At 38.0% G+C, this 15588-nt stretch overlaps 1 protein-coding gene across 2 annotated transcripts in view; it reads left to right on the top strand.

Annotated features, from left to right (window-relative positions):
- CCDC50 (coiled-coil domain containing 50) overlaps positions 1-10937 on the top strand; it is a 70791-nt gene extending 59854 nt beyond the window's left edge. For both annotated transcript variants that reach the window (XM_011229395.3, XM_011229396.3), the window contains 2 exons: positions 2957-3063; positions 4565-10937. In XM_011229395.3, coding sequence (XP_011227697.1) covers positions 2957-3063; positions 4565-4584 — 127 coding nt within the window. In that variant the 3' untranslated portion in view covers positions 4585-10937. The remainder of the gene's footprint in view (positions 1-2956; positions 3064-4564) is intronic.
- The last annotated feature ends 4651 nt before the right edge of the window (positions 10938-15588 follow it).

Below are 15588 nucleotides of genomic sequence, written 5' to 3'. Positions count from 1 at the left end.
CATTGTTTGCATATAACACCCAGTGGTCCATGCAATACGTGCCCTCCTTACTACCCATCACCAGCCTATCCCAATTCCCCACCCCCCTCCCCTCTGAAGCCCTGTTTGTTTACCAGAGTCCATAGTGTCTCATGGTTCATTCCCCCTTCTGTTTGCCCTCCTTCATTCTTCCCTTCCTTCTCCTACCAATCTTCCTACGATTTCTTATGTTCCATAAATGAGTGAAACCATATAATAATTGTCTTTCTCTGCTTGACTTATTTCACGTAGCGTAATCTCCTCCAGTCCCGTCCATGTTGATTCCTAACATATCCAAAACTATGAAATAAACTATTGGTTAGCAAGCTTTTTCTGATTTTGAATGTGAATATCCTTAGCTTTAAAACAACTGTCTCCAGTGCAACAAATAGCTTGATAGGACCACCGGAAGCTATAAGCCAAGATTTGTTTGCTGTGTAATCAAAACTCAGCAGACACAGGAAGCCGGGGCGGCTCGGTCTATTAAGCCTTGGACTTTGGTTCTGCGCTGAGTGGGGAGTCTGTTGGGGAGTCTGTCTCTCCCTCAGCCCTTCCCCTGCTTGTGTGCACGTGCTCTGTCTCTCTCTAAAATCTTTAAAAAAAAAAAAAAGACAAAACCAAAAAAACTAAGCAGGCAGGAAAGGAAGAGAACTGAGAACATTCTAGGTTGATTTGTTTAGCTTGTGGAGACCCTAGTGGATTTGTGGAAGGTCTGTGTGTTGTTTCACACTTTAGTATCCTTTTTCTTGAGGAGTTGATGATGGGGCAGTAATCATGGGTTTTTGTTTGTTTGTGTTTGGTGTAGTATTTTGTTTTTGAGAGTCCCATTTGGCTTTTGTTTTTTGGGGGGGTTTTGATCACCTAATATACGAGTTTAATGAAAGAATGAAGACAAAGCTCCGCCGTCCTGTTTACCAATCCTGTTTTCTTGGGCCTAAGTTACTACTACTACTACTTCTTCTTCTTTTTTTAATATATTTATTTGTCAGAGAGAGAGCACAAGCAGGGAAGCAGCAAGCGGAGGGAGAAGCAGGCGCCTTGCTGATCGAGGAGCCTGATGCGAGGCTCGATTCCAGGACCCTGGGGTCATGACCTGAGCCAAAGGCAGAGGCTTAACCAACTGAGCCACCCAGGCAACCCGGGGCTAAGTTACTTCTTTAACCACCTTCTTTTTGAAGTTGAGTTTCTTAATTCTAGAGTCAGATAGTATGTCTCAACCCTTCCTGCTAACTCCTAACACTACTTTTTTAAGGTACATGTTACAAATGTTAGTCAAAAATGAAAGAGAAACACTGTATTTAATTTCTAGTATTTGAAAACAAGTAGTTCAGAGTGAAAAATACGAAAAGTCAAAAATACCATATCATTTGTTAATGCTCACATTAATTATATATTAATTATATATGTATAACAAAAGCACGAAAATATAAAAATATAAGCCAAATACCATTTGAAAGTATAAGATACATACGTGTGTGTGTGTGTGTGTGTGTGTGTGTAGTCTAGAATGCAGGCCCTGCTGCTGATAAAAATACACACCAGTGTAGCACAGCAGAGTAGAGTAAAGAGCACACTGATTTTGAAGTGCGGTTGAGTTTGAGCCCCACCCCTGCCACTTAACAACTGTGTGAGCTTGGACGGATCACTTACCTCAGCCAACCTAATCTAACTCCAGAATATGTGTGTGATAGCCACCCTGCAGACTTGTCCTGAAAGTTAACTCAGATCATCTGAGTAGAACCCCAGCACAGTCCTCAGCATGTACACAAGTTTACAGCCTGTGCTGACCTGTGGCCGACTCGGAATACCCAGCAAGAACACTTGTCTTTATTCTTGTATGTGACAGAACCCTCTGTACCAAACTCATCATAACTTTCTGAACTGCAGTATACTTATGCCTTCCAGATTGCATATATGGTTACAAAAAACATCCTACAGGGGCGCCTGGGTGGCTCAGCCGTTAAGCGTCTGCCTTCGGCTCAGGGGTGATACCAGCGTTCTGGGATCGAGCCCCACATCGGGCTCCTCTGCTAGGAGCCTGCCTCTTCCTCTCCCACTCCCCCTGCTTGTGTTCCCTCTCTCGCTGGCTGTCTCTCTCTCTCTGTCCAATAAACAAATAAAATCTTAAAAAGAAACAAACAAAAAAAATCCTACAACATGGTTATGTATTTGACATATTCTGTTACCTCATCTGGTTCTGTGCTTTAAGGCAGCATTTAAGTACTCCCCTGAGAAACAACAGCCAAAAAAAAGGAGAGATTTTGTTCTTCATCAGTGCCAAATGTTTGCAAAAAATCTGTGTAAGATGATTTTTAAATAATTAAAATTTTAGACTAGCAAAAGTTCCCCGGTATTTTACATTTTGTCTTTTGGCATGAAAAGTTGCCGATATATGACTGTCCTGTCCTCTAAGCTCTGCTTTGCCACCTAGTGGATCAAGGGACTTTGCTCTAGAATTTATATGCTGACCCGTGTCCTCTCCCTCCCCTTTCCTTTTTTCCTGTCCTTCCTCCTTACCTGACAACCTCACCCTCTCTCCCTTTTTCTTTCTCCTTTCTTAACTTTCTTTATTACTTCCCTTCTATCCTTTCCTTTTTTCTTTTTTTTCTTCATAAAACCTACCAAAACACAGTCAATTTCTCATTAATGGCAGTGGTCACGTATCTCATTAATCTTTATTTCTCTAGTCCTTAGCACAGTGCCTCATAAATAGGTGTGAGAAAATAGTTGTTTTTATTGAATTATGTATATCAAAGTAAAGGAACAGTAAGATAAAATAATTTATCCTAGGTTATGTAACAGGTGAGGAACTAAGATGAGAATTCTACATTGTGGTTTTGCATTTCTACTGAATTGTTTTTACCATGTATTCCAATGAGAGGTGGCGTTGTAGTCACCATTAATTAGAATATCTCTTTAAATTCTGACTTCCCTTCAGGCCACCACCACCTACCATGACAGAGGCTGAAGATTTGGATTACACTCATTTTACAAACCAGCATAATTCCACACGTCATTTTTCAAAATCAGAATCCTCTCATAAAGGTAAGAAACATATGTATGATCAAGCTTAGGTTTTTTTTTTATAATCTTCATACTATGGTGGAAAAAATCAAATGATGTCTTATAGATTGCTACAGTGGCAAAATAAGTTATCCTTCCTTTTGGGAAATCATTATAGTATTCTTCATTTGTGAAAAAACAGAAAAAACACCTTAAGTTGAATGCAAGATTGTCTTTGTATGTACATTTTCCTCCAGGGAGAATTTGTTGCTTTCATCAGATTGTTAAAGGGTGACTATAAACAAAACAAAGGAGCAAAGGGAAAAGAAAAAGAAAGAGAGACAAACCAAGAAAACAGACTGTTAACTGTAGAGAACAAAGTGATGGTTATCGGCAAGGGGGGGATGGGTGAAATAGGTGATAGGGATTAAGGAGGGCACTTGTGATGAGCACCAGGTGTTGCATGGAAGTGTTGAATCCCTATACTGTACACCTGAAACTAATATTGCATTGTACATTAACTAACTGGAATTTAGATAAAAAGTTAAAAGAAATAAAAAGTAGAGTACACCCATACATAGACGATTCACACAAAACTTTCATCACACAAAAGAAAATCAGGGCAGAAGAAATGAAGAAAGAATATGAGGTCTAAGTTGTACTAGATCTTTATTTTTTTAATTAATTTATTTCTGTACCATATCTTTAAAATGAAGGAATAGTTGCATGTACCTGTTCTTCCAAGCATACACATTCACTTATGTGTATTTTTGATACTCATAAAATGAAATAATGAAAAGGTGTGATTCTTGTATTAATTTTCTCATCTAAAAATGGAAGTGATTTTAATAGTGTCAGTGTTGTCAGGATCATATAAATAAAATACATGAAAGCACATTGCAATAGACTTTATAGATATTAGGTACTGTTAATTGATGTCTGTAATTTGTTAACATATTTTTAAAATTTCTTAGGTCATGTTTTCATTATCCTTTTTCAAATCTAATGATCGCCTTCCCAGACTTCTTTAATTTTTTTTCCCAGTGGTCGTTACAAAATATCAATGTACAGGTGCTGCTCCAGACTAATTAAATCAGAATTTCCAGGGGAGGGCGGTTGCCTTAGAAAGCTCTCCTTACCCCAACCCTCTCCATTCAGACATTCATCCAGTGTTGATCAGACAAAAGACATTATGTGAAAGATGGAATTAGTTGGACATTATCAGAGCAACCCCATACACTGCATTTTCCATCAGTTGGCGACTTCCCACCAGGGCTGGCTGAACTGGAAGTAGCTCATAATTTTTTTTCCCCTCAAATTAATGCACTTCTTTTTAGGAGGGGAGGCCTTCTTGTCCTTGACATACATTTGATATATAATACTAAAATAACACATCCACTCTGTATGTAAATGTTTTACAATCAAGAGCAAAGAAAACATGCCTAGAAATAAAGATAAATGATTTTGCCTGAGCAGGGAGAAAGCAGAGCGTTTCTGAGGTTTTTTTCTTAATGGTGTTTCTTCTTTTTTCCTCCTTTCCAAGGTTTTCATCATAAGCAGTAAAACCCTAGGAATCTGCCTTGAGAACGGACTCACTGTAGCAAGCATTACTGGATAATACAGAATGCGTTCCACACTCATTTTTCCCTCCTGTGTTTGTATTCTGGGATTTATCTTCAAGTGTTCTTCTGACTATAAATAATTTTAATTCATTTAAAACATTTTGGTTATTCCTGATCACTTGGGCAGTACAAGAAAATCTAGCTTCTGAATATTGGCCACCTCTCTGCTGCATATGCTTCTTGGGATATAGTATCTAAAAGGTCTGTAAAACGTCATTTTTGTTAGGTATGGAGTACTGGTATCTAGAGACTAGGCTTTATTTAGCAGTTAGAATTTTGTGGAGCTTATGATCAGAGTATAACAATGTTTGGATGCAATACAGAATAAAAGAATATAAGAAATAGCTTTTTCTCGTGCATTAGTGTATGGTATATTGAAGAAAGAATATTTTGCTTTTTGTATTCTTCAGGAAAATTAAAAAAAAAAATAACAACCATAAAGTATTTAAAAAAAAAAAACGAAAAACGACCAAAACCTGGAACAGTCAGAACATGTTACTTTGACCACCAGGACTGTAGCAGTTTTGCATCTGGGAGAATTGGCCCAGATGTCATTCTCTGACACTTTCTCTGCTTCTGCTTAATAGGTCTTTCTGAGGCCTTTGGGCATTGGACTATTTATTGGTATTTATTGGCAAAAGTTTAATTCTATGAAATTTTAACTCAGGTCTGTGCAAAGTCAACTGAAAGTGAAAAAGTGAAAAACTTTGTATCCCTTCTCTTCTTTTACATTTACATATAGAGCCAAGGAAAGTGGAATTGGAAAAATATTTATATAAGTGGTGATGCCATCATTCTTTCTGGACATAGATTGACAAGTTTTCCTCTTGCTTAAAAACAATGGTATTTGTTGGCAATCTCCCAAAAAATATTTTATCGATCTGTCAGTAATCAGATTAATTCCATGTGAAGTTGAAGTAGATAAAATGGTTCTTTATCCCGGTATTTGGCTCTACATATTCGTTACTGATACATGGCATTGGACTCCTTTGTACCAAGACCTTTAAAGCCATCTTTGACAGATCTAGTCATTGTCCAGCTCCTAACCTTGTGGAAATGCTTATTCTCCCATACTAGTTAGTTAACATAAATGGCAATCATGCTGTATATATACACATACATATATATGTGTGTGTGTATATATATAAATTTCCCTTCAGCTTGACTTTCCATTATTTTTCATTGTATGAATCTGACATTTTTGACATTCCAGTATAGTGTTTGTTTAGGAAAGAAATACGTAGATGACTAGAGAAAAGATGTTAATCCATTCTTTTCTCACTGGGAACTGCCTATTGTTTGCCGTATCTTTCCGGATAGTCTTTCAAGTCAGGCAATATTCAGGAAGCTATTTAGAATTGTTTCTCACAGTGGATTTGGGTCCTTTCATAAGGAGAAAGATCTTTCTTCATGAAGTTTTTGGATTGCGGAAACTTGAGTGAAAGGTAGCTGAGAGTCAAGTTTTAGGGAAATGATAATCTAGAAAGAAAGAAACCCTAAAAGATGAGTCATTTTTGAGAAGTGGGGAAAGAGAAAAACAAACAAACCAGACTTTGAATGACCCTGATGAAATCAGTAAAGCAGAGTCTTGAATTAAATAGGCAAGGGCGGACGAAATGGAGTTCCTAGCCTTAGTCAAATTCTAGAGGGTGCTTTCAGTATCCAAAACTTAGGTCTTGTTGACTTCTAGTAATGCTATATTTTTCTTTGTCTGCCCTGTGATTTTGCTTCATGTTTTAAAAAGTTTTTTTTGTGGTAACCTTAAAGAACAGAAAACACAATGTATTTTTTATTTTGATAGGCAAATGGGCAACATCATTTGCCATATTTTTATTTCATAAATGTTTATTATTCTATCTCGTACAATGATCAGATTTACTTTAAAAATTCTGCATTTGTCTTGCTTCTCATGTACTTTATCCAATCATATTTATTACTGTAAAATGCTATCTGGAGATATTCTTGTTCAAAAAGATGTTAGGCCACTTAACATTTAACCCTTGGATGTTAGTGTTTCAGCTGTTTTAGTGAGCGGCCAGAGGTGATAGTTCCCTGTGACACCCAGTTCAACAGCTGTATTGAAAATTCATTACTTTTTTTTTTTTTAGGTTTTTTAAAAATTAGAATTTTAAAATATTTTTTATTTTTTTGTAAAGCAAACACTTTTAAAGAGTATCAGAGTAATTCTTTTATTAGTTAAATCCTCTTATTCTCATTCAAATAATATAGTTATTATCTTTTAAGACTATAGAAGTAACTAACAACTATATTAAAAGGAACCGCCAAACATTCCTCACTGTATTCTCTGCTTTTCACTTTGTTATATTTATATAAATGTGGAAACATGTTGTTCTTCTTTCTACCACTGGAACACATGCAATTTAATTTTTAGGCCCACAGTGTATTATGCTTTCATGTTGTGATGTAAACTAACATCCTGGCCTTGGAAATCTTTGTTTCTGTACTTTTCTCTGGAGGCCCCATTAACGCTAGTGTTGCTGAGTGAGCACAGCATGGTATGGAGCCTCATCATAAGGTGACAGGATGTGTACACCCTCTGTCCCCAGCCTAACTTTCTGTAACTCATTGCCTGGAAGCAAGGTCAGACAAGGGTCACATTAAGTGTTCTGAGTTGAAAACAATTTGTAGTATGAAACCGTTGTTAGATGTAATAATTTTGCCAGAGACTGGACAGTTGGTGCATACGCTTTAAAAGAACACTGAGATTTTTAGAAAGTGACTTTGCATACCTTTGAATTACTTTTTCTCGAGTGACTTTACAACAACCAGCAACAGACTAATGAACTGCAAAAAAGACACGGTTTTTGATCATAGAGAAACATCTAAATTAGAAAAGAAAGCTACGGATAGATGTTTCCCAGGAGGAAAACCTTTTCAGATTTGCAGTGGCCGCTTGGATCTCGACCAACATATTCCAGGGTGTGTGACCTTGGGCCTTGTGTTCCACTGAACTCACTCTAGAAAATTGTGAACCGGACCCATTTTCCCCTTTTCTTCTCTGCTGTGGTCTGCAGCTGAACTGGATGGTGAATAAACTCATTGCTGACACTGTCCACACCTTTCGATCAATGTCCGGACTTTTCAGTATAAATATAATTAACTTTTAATGGATAATTATTTTTCTTCAATACTGTCAAATATTCTCTAATTTTTGTCTGGTGCCAAATTATTCTTTGGAAACACCTGCTATATAATATGGTGCATTCAGTTTACCACATCAGTGGTTAACATCTTAGGGCCTTGATTTTTAATGGGTATTGCCTTTGTATAAAAATCACTTTGGGGAATATCAGGATAATTGATTTATTCAGTGATTTTCTTGAAAGATAACTGGTGACTACATGTAAGATCTTCCCTCTAGATAAAGGGAGTGAGACCGTGGTGTAATCAGCTTTCCGAGGGACTGAGAACAGAATAGAACTTGCACTGAAAGGCTTTTTTCCCTTTTGGGAGAAGAGTATTTGTGTGAAAGGGAACACTGTTCAGGTAGATTTCACCGCAGGTAGTGCGCCATATTCTCATAACACTGGCTTTTTAGCAACAGTCATAAAATAACCAAAACCTGTTCTTTCAGCCAAAAGGAAAAAACAGATTTTTAAAGTACTTTGTCCCTTATTTACTGTTCATAGTTAGAGAAGCGACTAGAAAAAGTGGTCCTATTTTCTCCTCATAGCTGGTGGTGCCTGTTAGTCTTAAAGCCATAACTGCTTAAAGTACTGTTGATAGAATCCTATTTTTCTCCTTTAGCTTATAACAGGGAACGTGGTCAGGGAGGCGCAAACTGGAGGCTATCCTGATAATGTTGCACGGGGCTCAGTGTCACCCAGATTCCTGGCCGGAGAGTCTCATTTATCCCTGGTGATACTTAGGATTATTAAAGGGAAGAGTCAAGGCTGTTGTTCCTCCTGCCATTTAATTGTTGTTAGAAACACTAAAATTTAGTTCCAGAGAAGTCAAAAAGCAAGGGGTCATCTGGGAAAATTTCACTTCTTACAGAGTCACTTTTCTGATGAGGCTTGCACTTTTTGCAAGCAATGTCTCGAGGAGCAGTGTTGCCTTAAATCAGTTTGATTCTGACCGAGGTCAGTGTACTGTACTTCCTTTACGTGAATGACTGTCAACTCTCCATTGAGATCATTTTAAATTCATAGGTGATCCCCAGACACCCTTGCCATCAGAAACTCTGGATTTCCTCCCACTGAGCTATGGCTGACCTATACACTGAGAGAGTCATCATTTCATTGAGTTCCTCTCAGTCTGTGAACGAGCAGTGGCATGACCTAAACAGGCTGGCGGAAGGAGAGTGAGAATTCAGTTCCCTCTCCGGATTCTCCGGGCTATCACTCCCTGCATAATTGAGAGTTGACTGTCTTTCTGTTCAATAGTGACTATGTAGAAGGTACTTCTAAAGGTGGTATTGTGTAGCAAAGTCACTTACTGTTTTGTGAGGATTTCACCAACACTCTTGTGTTTTTAAATGCATATCATTGACAAAAAAAAAAAAAAAGAAAGAAAACCAAACAAAACAGAGACTTTTACTTGAAATGGGAGAGTCTTTGATGTGAAGAATGTTTCTATTTTATTACTTTTAGGAGAAAATTAACCAGGAGAACTTTTGCTGTGGGAAGGAAGACACCAGAGTGTTTTTATAAGGTTGTGTTTGATGCCATAAATTTGACAGAATCATCTACATAATCATGTTGATTTGTAGAAATACCTAGTGCTGGAAACCGCCGTCTTCCCTTCTGTATCTGTGACTACTGCCTAGGAACATGTCCTACTGCATTTCATAGGCTGTTGTTTATTCTCAGCACATTGGAGGGTGGGTTTCTCCTTCTGAATATCTCTTGATAGGCGGCGCTGTGTTGCTTTCAGCGTTTCAGATGAGGACAGAATTAATTGTGCATCTTAGTGCCCCATTATTCATTGCTGAGGTTCATATATAAAGAACAGGACAATTGAAAGACAGGGTATTTGAGGGACATGTCCTTCACAAAAGAGCAAGGACTAAGAGCAGTAAAAAGACAGCTAAGAGAATATACCGTTACACATTGCATACTTAGGCTATATTTTTGTTGCACTGAATTTCAGACCATAATTGCTAAAATAGTTTCTAGCTACTAAATTTAGTAAGAGGGTTATTGATGTCAGATATTTTTTTTATTTCTGTTTGAATTAGCCCCTGAAATCACTGTAGGCTGTAACTTCAGCTCTTGCTATAACCTGAAAGCCAAATGCCCTTTTTTCAGATGTAGCTATATTTTTCACCTGCCTCTTAAAGGCAGCCCAATCTTTGTTTCATGAAGTATTATAGATAAGGAGGAGATACAGTGGGAAGATAGCATATAAAAATGGTGTTCCACCATGAGGATTCTCTATAATGAGGTTTTCCTTAGGAAGAATCCATCCCGGAACAATATTATATCTTGAAAAGGTGCTGGATTATGAAGTACAAGAGTATGCTCATATCAATCAAGTTGCTCAGGAAATGAGAGGTGGTGCTGTCATTTGTCTTACAATTTGGAAAAGTGCTTTCCTGAGAGAGAAATTGCATAGTGTCCAGGCAGTTTCACACTCTTTGGTAAGAAGCCCTTTGGCATCTGGAATGTGGATATGTTTAAAAAATGAGTGAGATATTAACCCAAGTGCTTATCAACTTGTAGCCAAGCCCCAGAAGGAAAGGCAGCTTTGAAATAGCTACTTCATGGAACTGAACAGAACCTTAATGGAATCCAGTGGTCTGTCTGAGGACAGAAAACAAAGAGGCCACCTCAGACCACATGCCTATTTAGAGATTAGATGAAACTGTGAGGGACACTCTGTGGATGCCTTAAAGGTGACTGGTGTTGAGTACTGGTGGGTACGCGCACACCCATCTGGACTGGACTGACGGAAACCGTCTATTTTCGTTCACCTTCACACAGCCCAAGTCGTTCCTGCTCGTGACCTCCTTGAGGAACATGAGAAACATGGTGCTGGTGACTTCGCGTGTCTTGGGAGGTTGAGGTGGTCATGTCGTCAGCACTCTCCAGTGCTCATGCCTCCCTTAAATGCCAGTTCTACATCTGCATTAACTCACCTATGCAAGCTTATGTTTTTATGGTTTGTTTTCTACACTTTGTCCCATTTGATTCTTTAAATATCAGGTTTAACATTAATATTATGAATAATTTTTAAACCAAAGTATGTATATGTCTGTGCTTGTTTTCCTGGATGGTTTGAGGCAAACACCAGCCTTGTCCTTCTCTCTTAATAAAGTCATCCGTTTGTTAAGTCAGTGGTCTCATGTTTTCTTTACTGCATTCAAGGACTCGGAAAGTTCTGGAAGGAGGAGTATTTTTTTTTCTTTGTAAAGTAACCCTAATATGTATTTGTTTAATAACAGTAGAATTTTCTCTTCTTCCAGTTCCGTCCACATTCAGTAACCACTGATGATGGTATGTAGTACATTGAAATTGTCAACAAATACTTCCCAAATCTGATGCTGATACTTACAACATTGAAGTCCTCAACAAATACTCCTAAATCTAAAGATGCTCAGGAAATGGCTTTGCTTTGTGTGTGGGGGTTGGTGACTTAGTTTGATGTATGCGGGAGAAAAACAGGTAAGTGGATGCTCACAGAATAATCCGAATGATTGAAAACTCCATGAGTACAACAACTCAAGTCTGCACTATACCTGGTACTCCGTGGATTCTGAGAAAATAGATATTAATAACAACTACCACTAATTTTTTTTTTAAGATTTTATTTATTTGTCAGAGAGAGAGAGTACAAGCAGAGGGAGAAGCAGACTCCCTGCTGAGCAAGGAGCCTGATGTGGGGCTCGATCCCAGGACCCTGGGATCATGACCTGAGCCTAATGTAGGCATTTAACCAACTGTGCCATCCAGGCATCCCTAAACTTTTTATAAGTTTGTTTCTTCTTCTTCTTCTTTTTTTTTTTTTTTTGATAGATTAACTGTGATATGGAAACTGATGCTGCAGAAATTAGGAGGTATCTTGAAAATAAGATCCCATTTTTCATGACTACTAAGCAATTTTTAAAGAGAGAACTAGCTTCCCTGGAGCACATTCTCTAGGCCTTAGTTTCTTCTCTGTCAAATATAATAGGAAATCTTAATGATCTCTGTGATATATCTATCTATACTGATATCACTACCAGATGCATAAGGCATGCCAGTGATGTGCAGTGTTGAAGAAAGTTGGTATGTTGATTTCAGCCTTCTTTTTCTAAAGAATTACTGGATGAAAGTTGACAGTGAAAGAAGTAGACATATCTGTAGGCCAATTAAAAAAAATTAAATATGCAATTAAAGTAGCTCCCTTTACTCTGTGGTAGGAGGTACCTGGTATGATTGTGTGGATTTTGTGTAATGTGGCTGAGTCTGATGTTAAACCGTGGCCATGTGGTGTGGAGAGCAGGGGCACACTCGAAAGTCTCCCCTCCTTTTTTTAAAGATTTTATTTATGTGAGAGAGAAAGAGAGAAGCAGACTCCCAGCTGAGCAGAGAGCCTGATGCGGGACTTGATCCCAGGACCCTGAGATCATGACCTGAGCTGTAGGCAGACACTTAACAGCCACCCAGGCGCCCCTAGAAAGCCACTTAAAGGCAGCCAGGAGAACATTGACCTCACACCTTGGAAATTGGGTGAAATCTTTACGAAGTCTTTGGATTACTACAAGTCACAGGGTAGGGGTAAGGATTTGAAGATTGTTTTTTGTCTCCCCATTCTATCTGGGTTACACGCTTAAAGACACAAAAGCTGCAACAGAGTGTACTAAATACATCAATAGGAATAAGGAGACCTGGGAGCTAGTCCTGGCTTTGAACTTGCTTCAGGACCTTGGGACACCTCTTATCCTCTCTAACTCAATTTTTTTATATATAGTAATAAGCACATCACAGGGGAGTTGGTGATCTCTAAGTACTCTTTCAGGTCTAACCTTCTAGAATTCCTGCTGTCAACGGCTGCTAGGTTCGTTTAAGATGCCCCAGAAGGAGAGGAACCTCATATAGTCCTGGGGGTCTGGAAAGTCACAAAGGCTTTCTAGACACTGGAAAGGCCTCATTCCTGATCATGTGTTTTTTAAAGAATTTTTTTTGTTTATTTTTGACAAAACTGTATTGTGTACCATGTGACGTTTTGATGTATGTATACATTGTGAAATGATACCACGGTGAAACTAACACCTCCATCGCCTCCCTCATCGGTAGCTTTCCTGGGCCCGTGTGTGTGTGTGGTGAGAGTGCTTGAGATCCACTCTTAGAAAATTTCCAGTATATAATACACAAGGATTAACCGTAGTCACCAGGCTGCATATTAGATCCCCTCAAACTTACAACTGAAAGTTTATACCCTTTGCCGACCATGGGCTCTTGGCTGCACTATCCTGCTGCTCGAAGCTCCACACCCAGCAGATTGCCAAGAACCAATTGTGGTTTTGTTGATTCTATTGTCTTTCTGTTCTCTATTTCATTTATTTACATTCTAATCTTTATTATTTTCTTCTAATAATTTTCACTGTAGTAGTTTTTTCTTTTTATCCCCCTAGTTCCACAAGATGTAAAGTTAGGTTATTGATTTGAGAGCTTTCTTTTTAATATGTGCATTTACAGTTATAAATTTCCCTCTGAATATTGCCTTTGTTGCATCCCATAAGTTTTGATATGTTGTGTTTTTTGCTGCTTTTTTTTCTTTTCTCCCTAAGTATATTCTAATTTCCCTTTTGATTTTTGTTTTGACCCATTGGTTGTCTAAAGATGTGTTGCTTAATTTCCACATATTTGTAAATACTCTCAGTTTCTTCTCTTGATTTCTAGCTTTATTACTTTGCGATCAGAGAAAATACTTTGTGCGATTTCAATCTTTTAAAATTTATGTAGCCTGTTTATGGTCTAACATAGAGTCTCCCTTGGACAGCATTCCATGTGCACGTGAGAAGAGCGGTATTTGGTTGTTGGCCTGAGTGTTCTGTATATTTGTTAGGTCTAATTGGTTTACAGCGTTGTGCAAGTGCACTCTGTCCTTATTGATCGTCTAGGTCTAGGTGTCGTATTCATTATTAAAAGTGGTGTATTGAAGTCTCCAACTATATATTTCCCCTTCAATTATGTTAATGTTTGCTGTATTTATTTTGAAGCTCTGTTTGGTGCACATGTGTTTATAAAAATGTTGTGTTTTCTTGATGAAATTGACCCTTGTGTGTAATGTCCTTCTTTGTCTCTTGTAGCAGTTTTTGACTGAAAGTCTATTTTTTCTGGCATTAGTATACCCCTCAGCTCATTTTCCCCCATCTTTTCACTTTTAACCTATTCGGGCCATTATATTTACAGGGAGTCTCTTGTCGATAGCATGTAGTTTCTTGTGAGTTTGTATGTCTTGTGAAAACGGGACAGTTGAAAACTATGATATGGTAACCCTGGAGGTCAAGTTCTTCCTTTTCCCCAGGGCTTTTGTTTTTATTTTTCATTTTGATTGGTGACGGTTGTAGTAAATTTGTTAGTGACTTTTCCAGTTGTTTTTTTTTTCTGCAGAATTTGTATTCCTTTCATTTGTGGTCTCGATAGTCTCTCTTAGCTTTTGTTCATCTTGTGTTTGATGGAGATTTTCTTGAACACATGAGGTAAGAAAAAGAATCTCTTTTGGTCTTTGCAGATTAGCTCTGTTCTGAAGCCTTCCTTTAACACTTAGCTCGATTCACACTGAGCCTAAGGTCCATCTGAGGTCAAAGCTTAAGGTCTTCTGAGATCTTTTCTGAGTATTTTTTTGCTTCAGACTTGTGCTTGGCTTTTTAAATTCCCCCATAAATATGGGTATTTTTTTTATTGTTCCTGTTTCACAAAGAAACTTTCTCCAAGTTTTCCCCCTAAGACATCCGTAAGCAGTCTATTATATGTCTCAACTGTAATGTCTTGCCTCAGGTGTCTGCAAATTGTCCTTTCACTTTTGCAATGTTTTCAAATAATACCCACTGCTTGTCTGTCCTCAGTGAGTTCCAAGTTAGAGAAAACAGAAATAAGCATCTTCAGCCAGTCCCCCAGTCAGGTTAGAACAGACATACCCAATAATTTGCAAATGAATTCTTTTCTGTTTCCTCTGGAACCAGGAATAGGTTCCCCCACTGGATATGCAGGCTGCTGTCTTCAAGACTGCTGCCCAGCCAGATAGGGGATAGGGCAAAGGCAAGTAAAATACCGAATGCTTTCCTACTTTTTTTAAGTTAAGTTTTCTCGAATCTATGTTCACTTGGTTAGTATAAGCCTTTGATTAATTTTCAGAGTTCTGACAATGTTGGTTCTGACCATTTCTGCTTGTGTATTTGATATTTCTGTGGTGGAATGGGAGCTTGGCACTGTGTCCTTGGTCACTTTGCTGATGTCACTCTTGGCAATTTCTTAAAAAGCTGAGTCATTTTATAGATCAATATTGGAAAATTTATTTCCTTTTATTTTCATAAATAACTAGGGACTAATGAATTATGGAGCACTAGTTAGCCGGCAAAAGGAATGAGGGAAATCTCAGCCATTGCCTGATCTCCAGGGTATATTTTTAAATGAAAAAAGCAAGCTAGAGAAAACATTAAAGTTTTCTACCATGTAGCTGGAAAAGGGCTGGGGGGGGGGAATGATGATGCTACCATGTATGCATTTTTTATAACAAGTAAAATGGAATGTCAACATTTTTGAAGTTAGCTCTAAGGAGGGAGGAAAAATACGTATCTAGGAGAGGTGTAGAACCCAGGCACAGTGGCATATACCTTAGATCTGATGTTAGAACCAGATACTTCAAGTAATTTTGAAATGAAATTTTATACATAAAAAAGGAAACTTTAAAAGTCAAAGTAAAATGAAACAATGAACTTAACTAATTATACCCAGTTGATATATAATTACACAGAGGGAACTATTTCAAATGATTT

Source organism: Ailuropoda melanoleuca, chromosome 1, assembly GCF_002007445.2.
Source record: "Ailuropoda melanoleuca isolate Jingjing chromosome 1, ASM200744v2, whole genome shotgun sequence".
Taxonomy (NCBI): Eukaryota; Metazoa; Chordata; class Mammalia; order Carnivora; family Ursidae; genus Ailuropoda; species Ailuropoda melanoleuca.
Note: the sequence above shows the minus strand (reverse complement) of the source record. Positions and strands in the feature narration are given on the sequence as shown.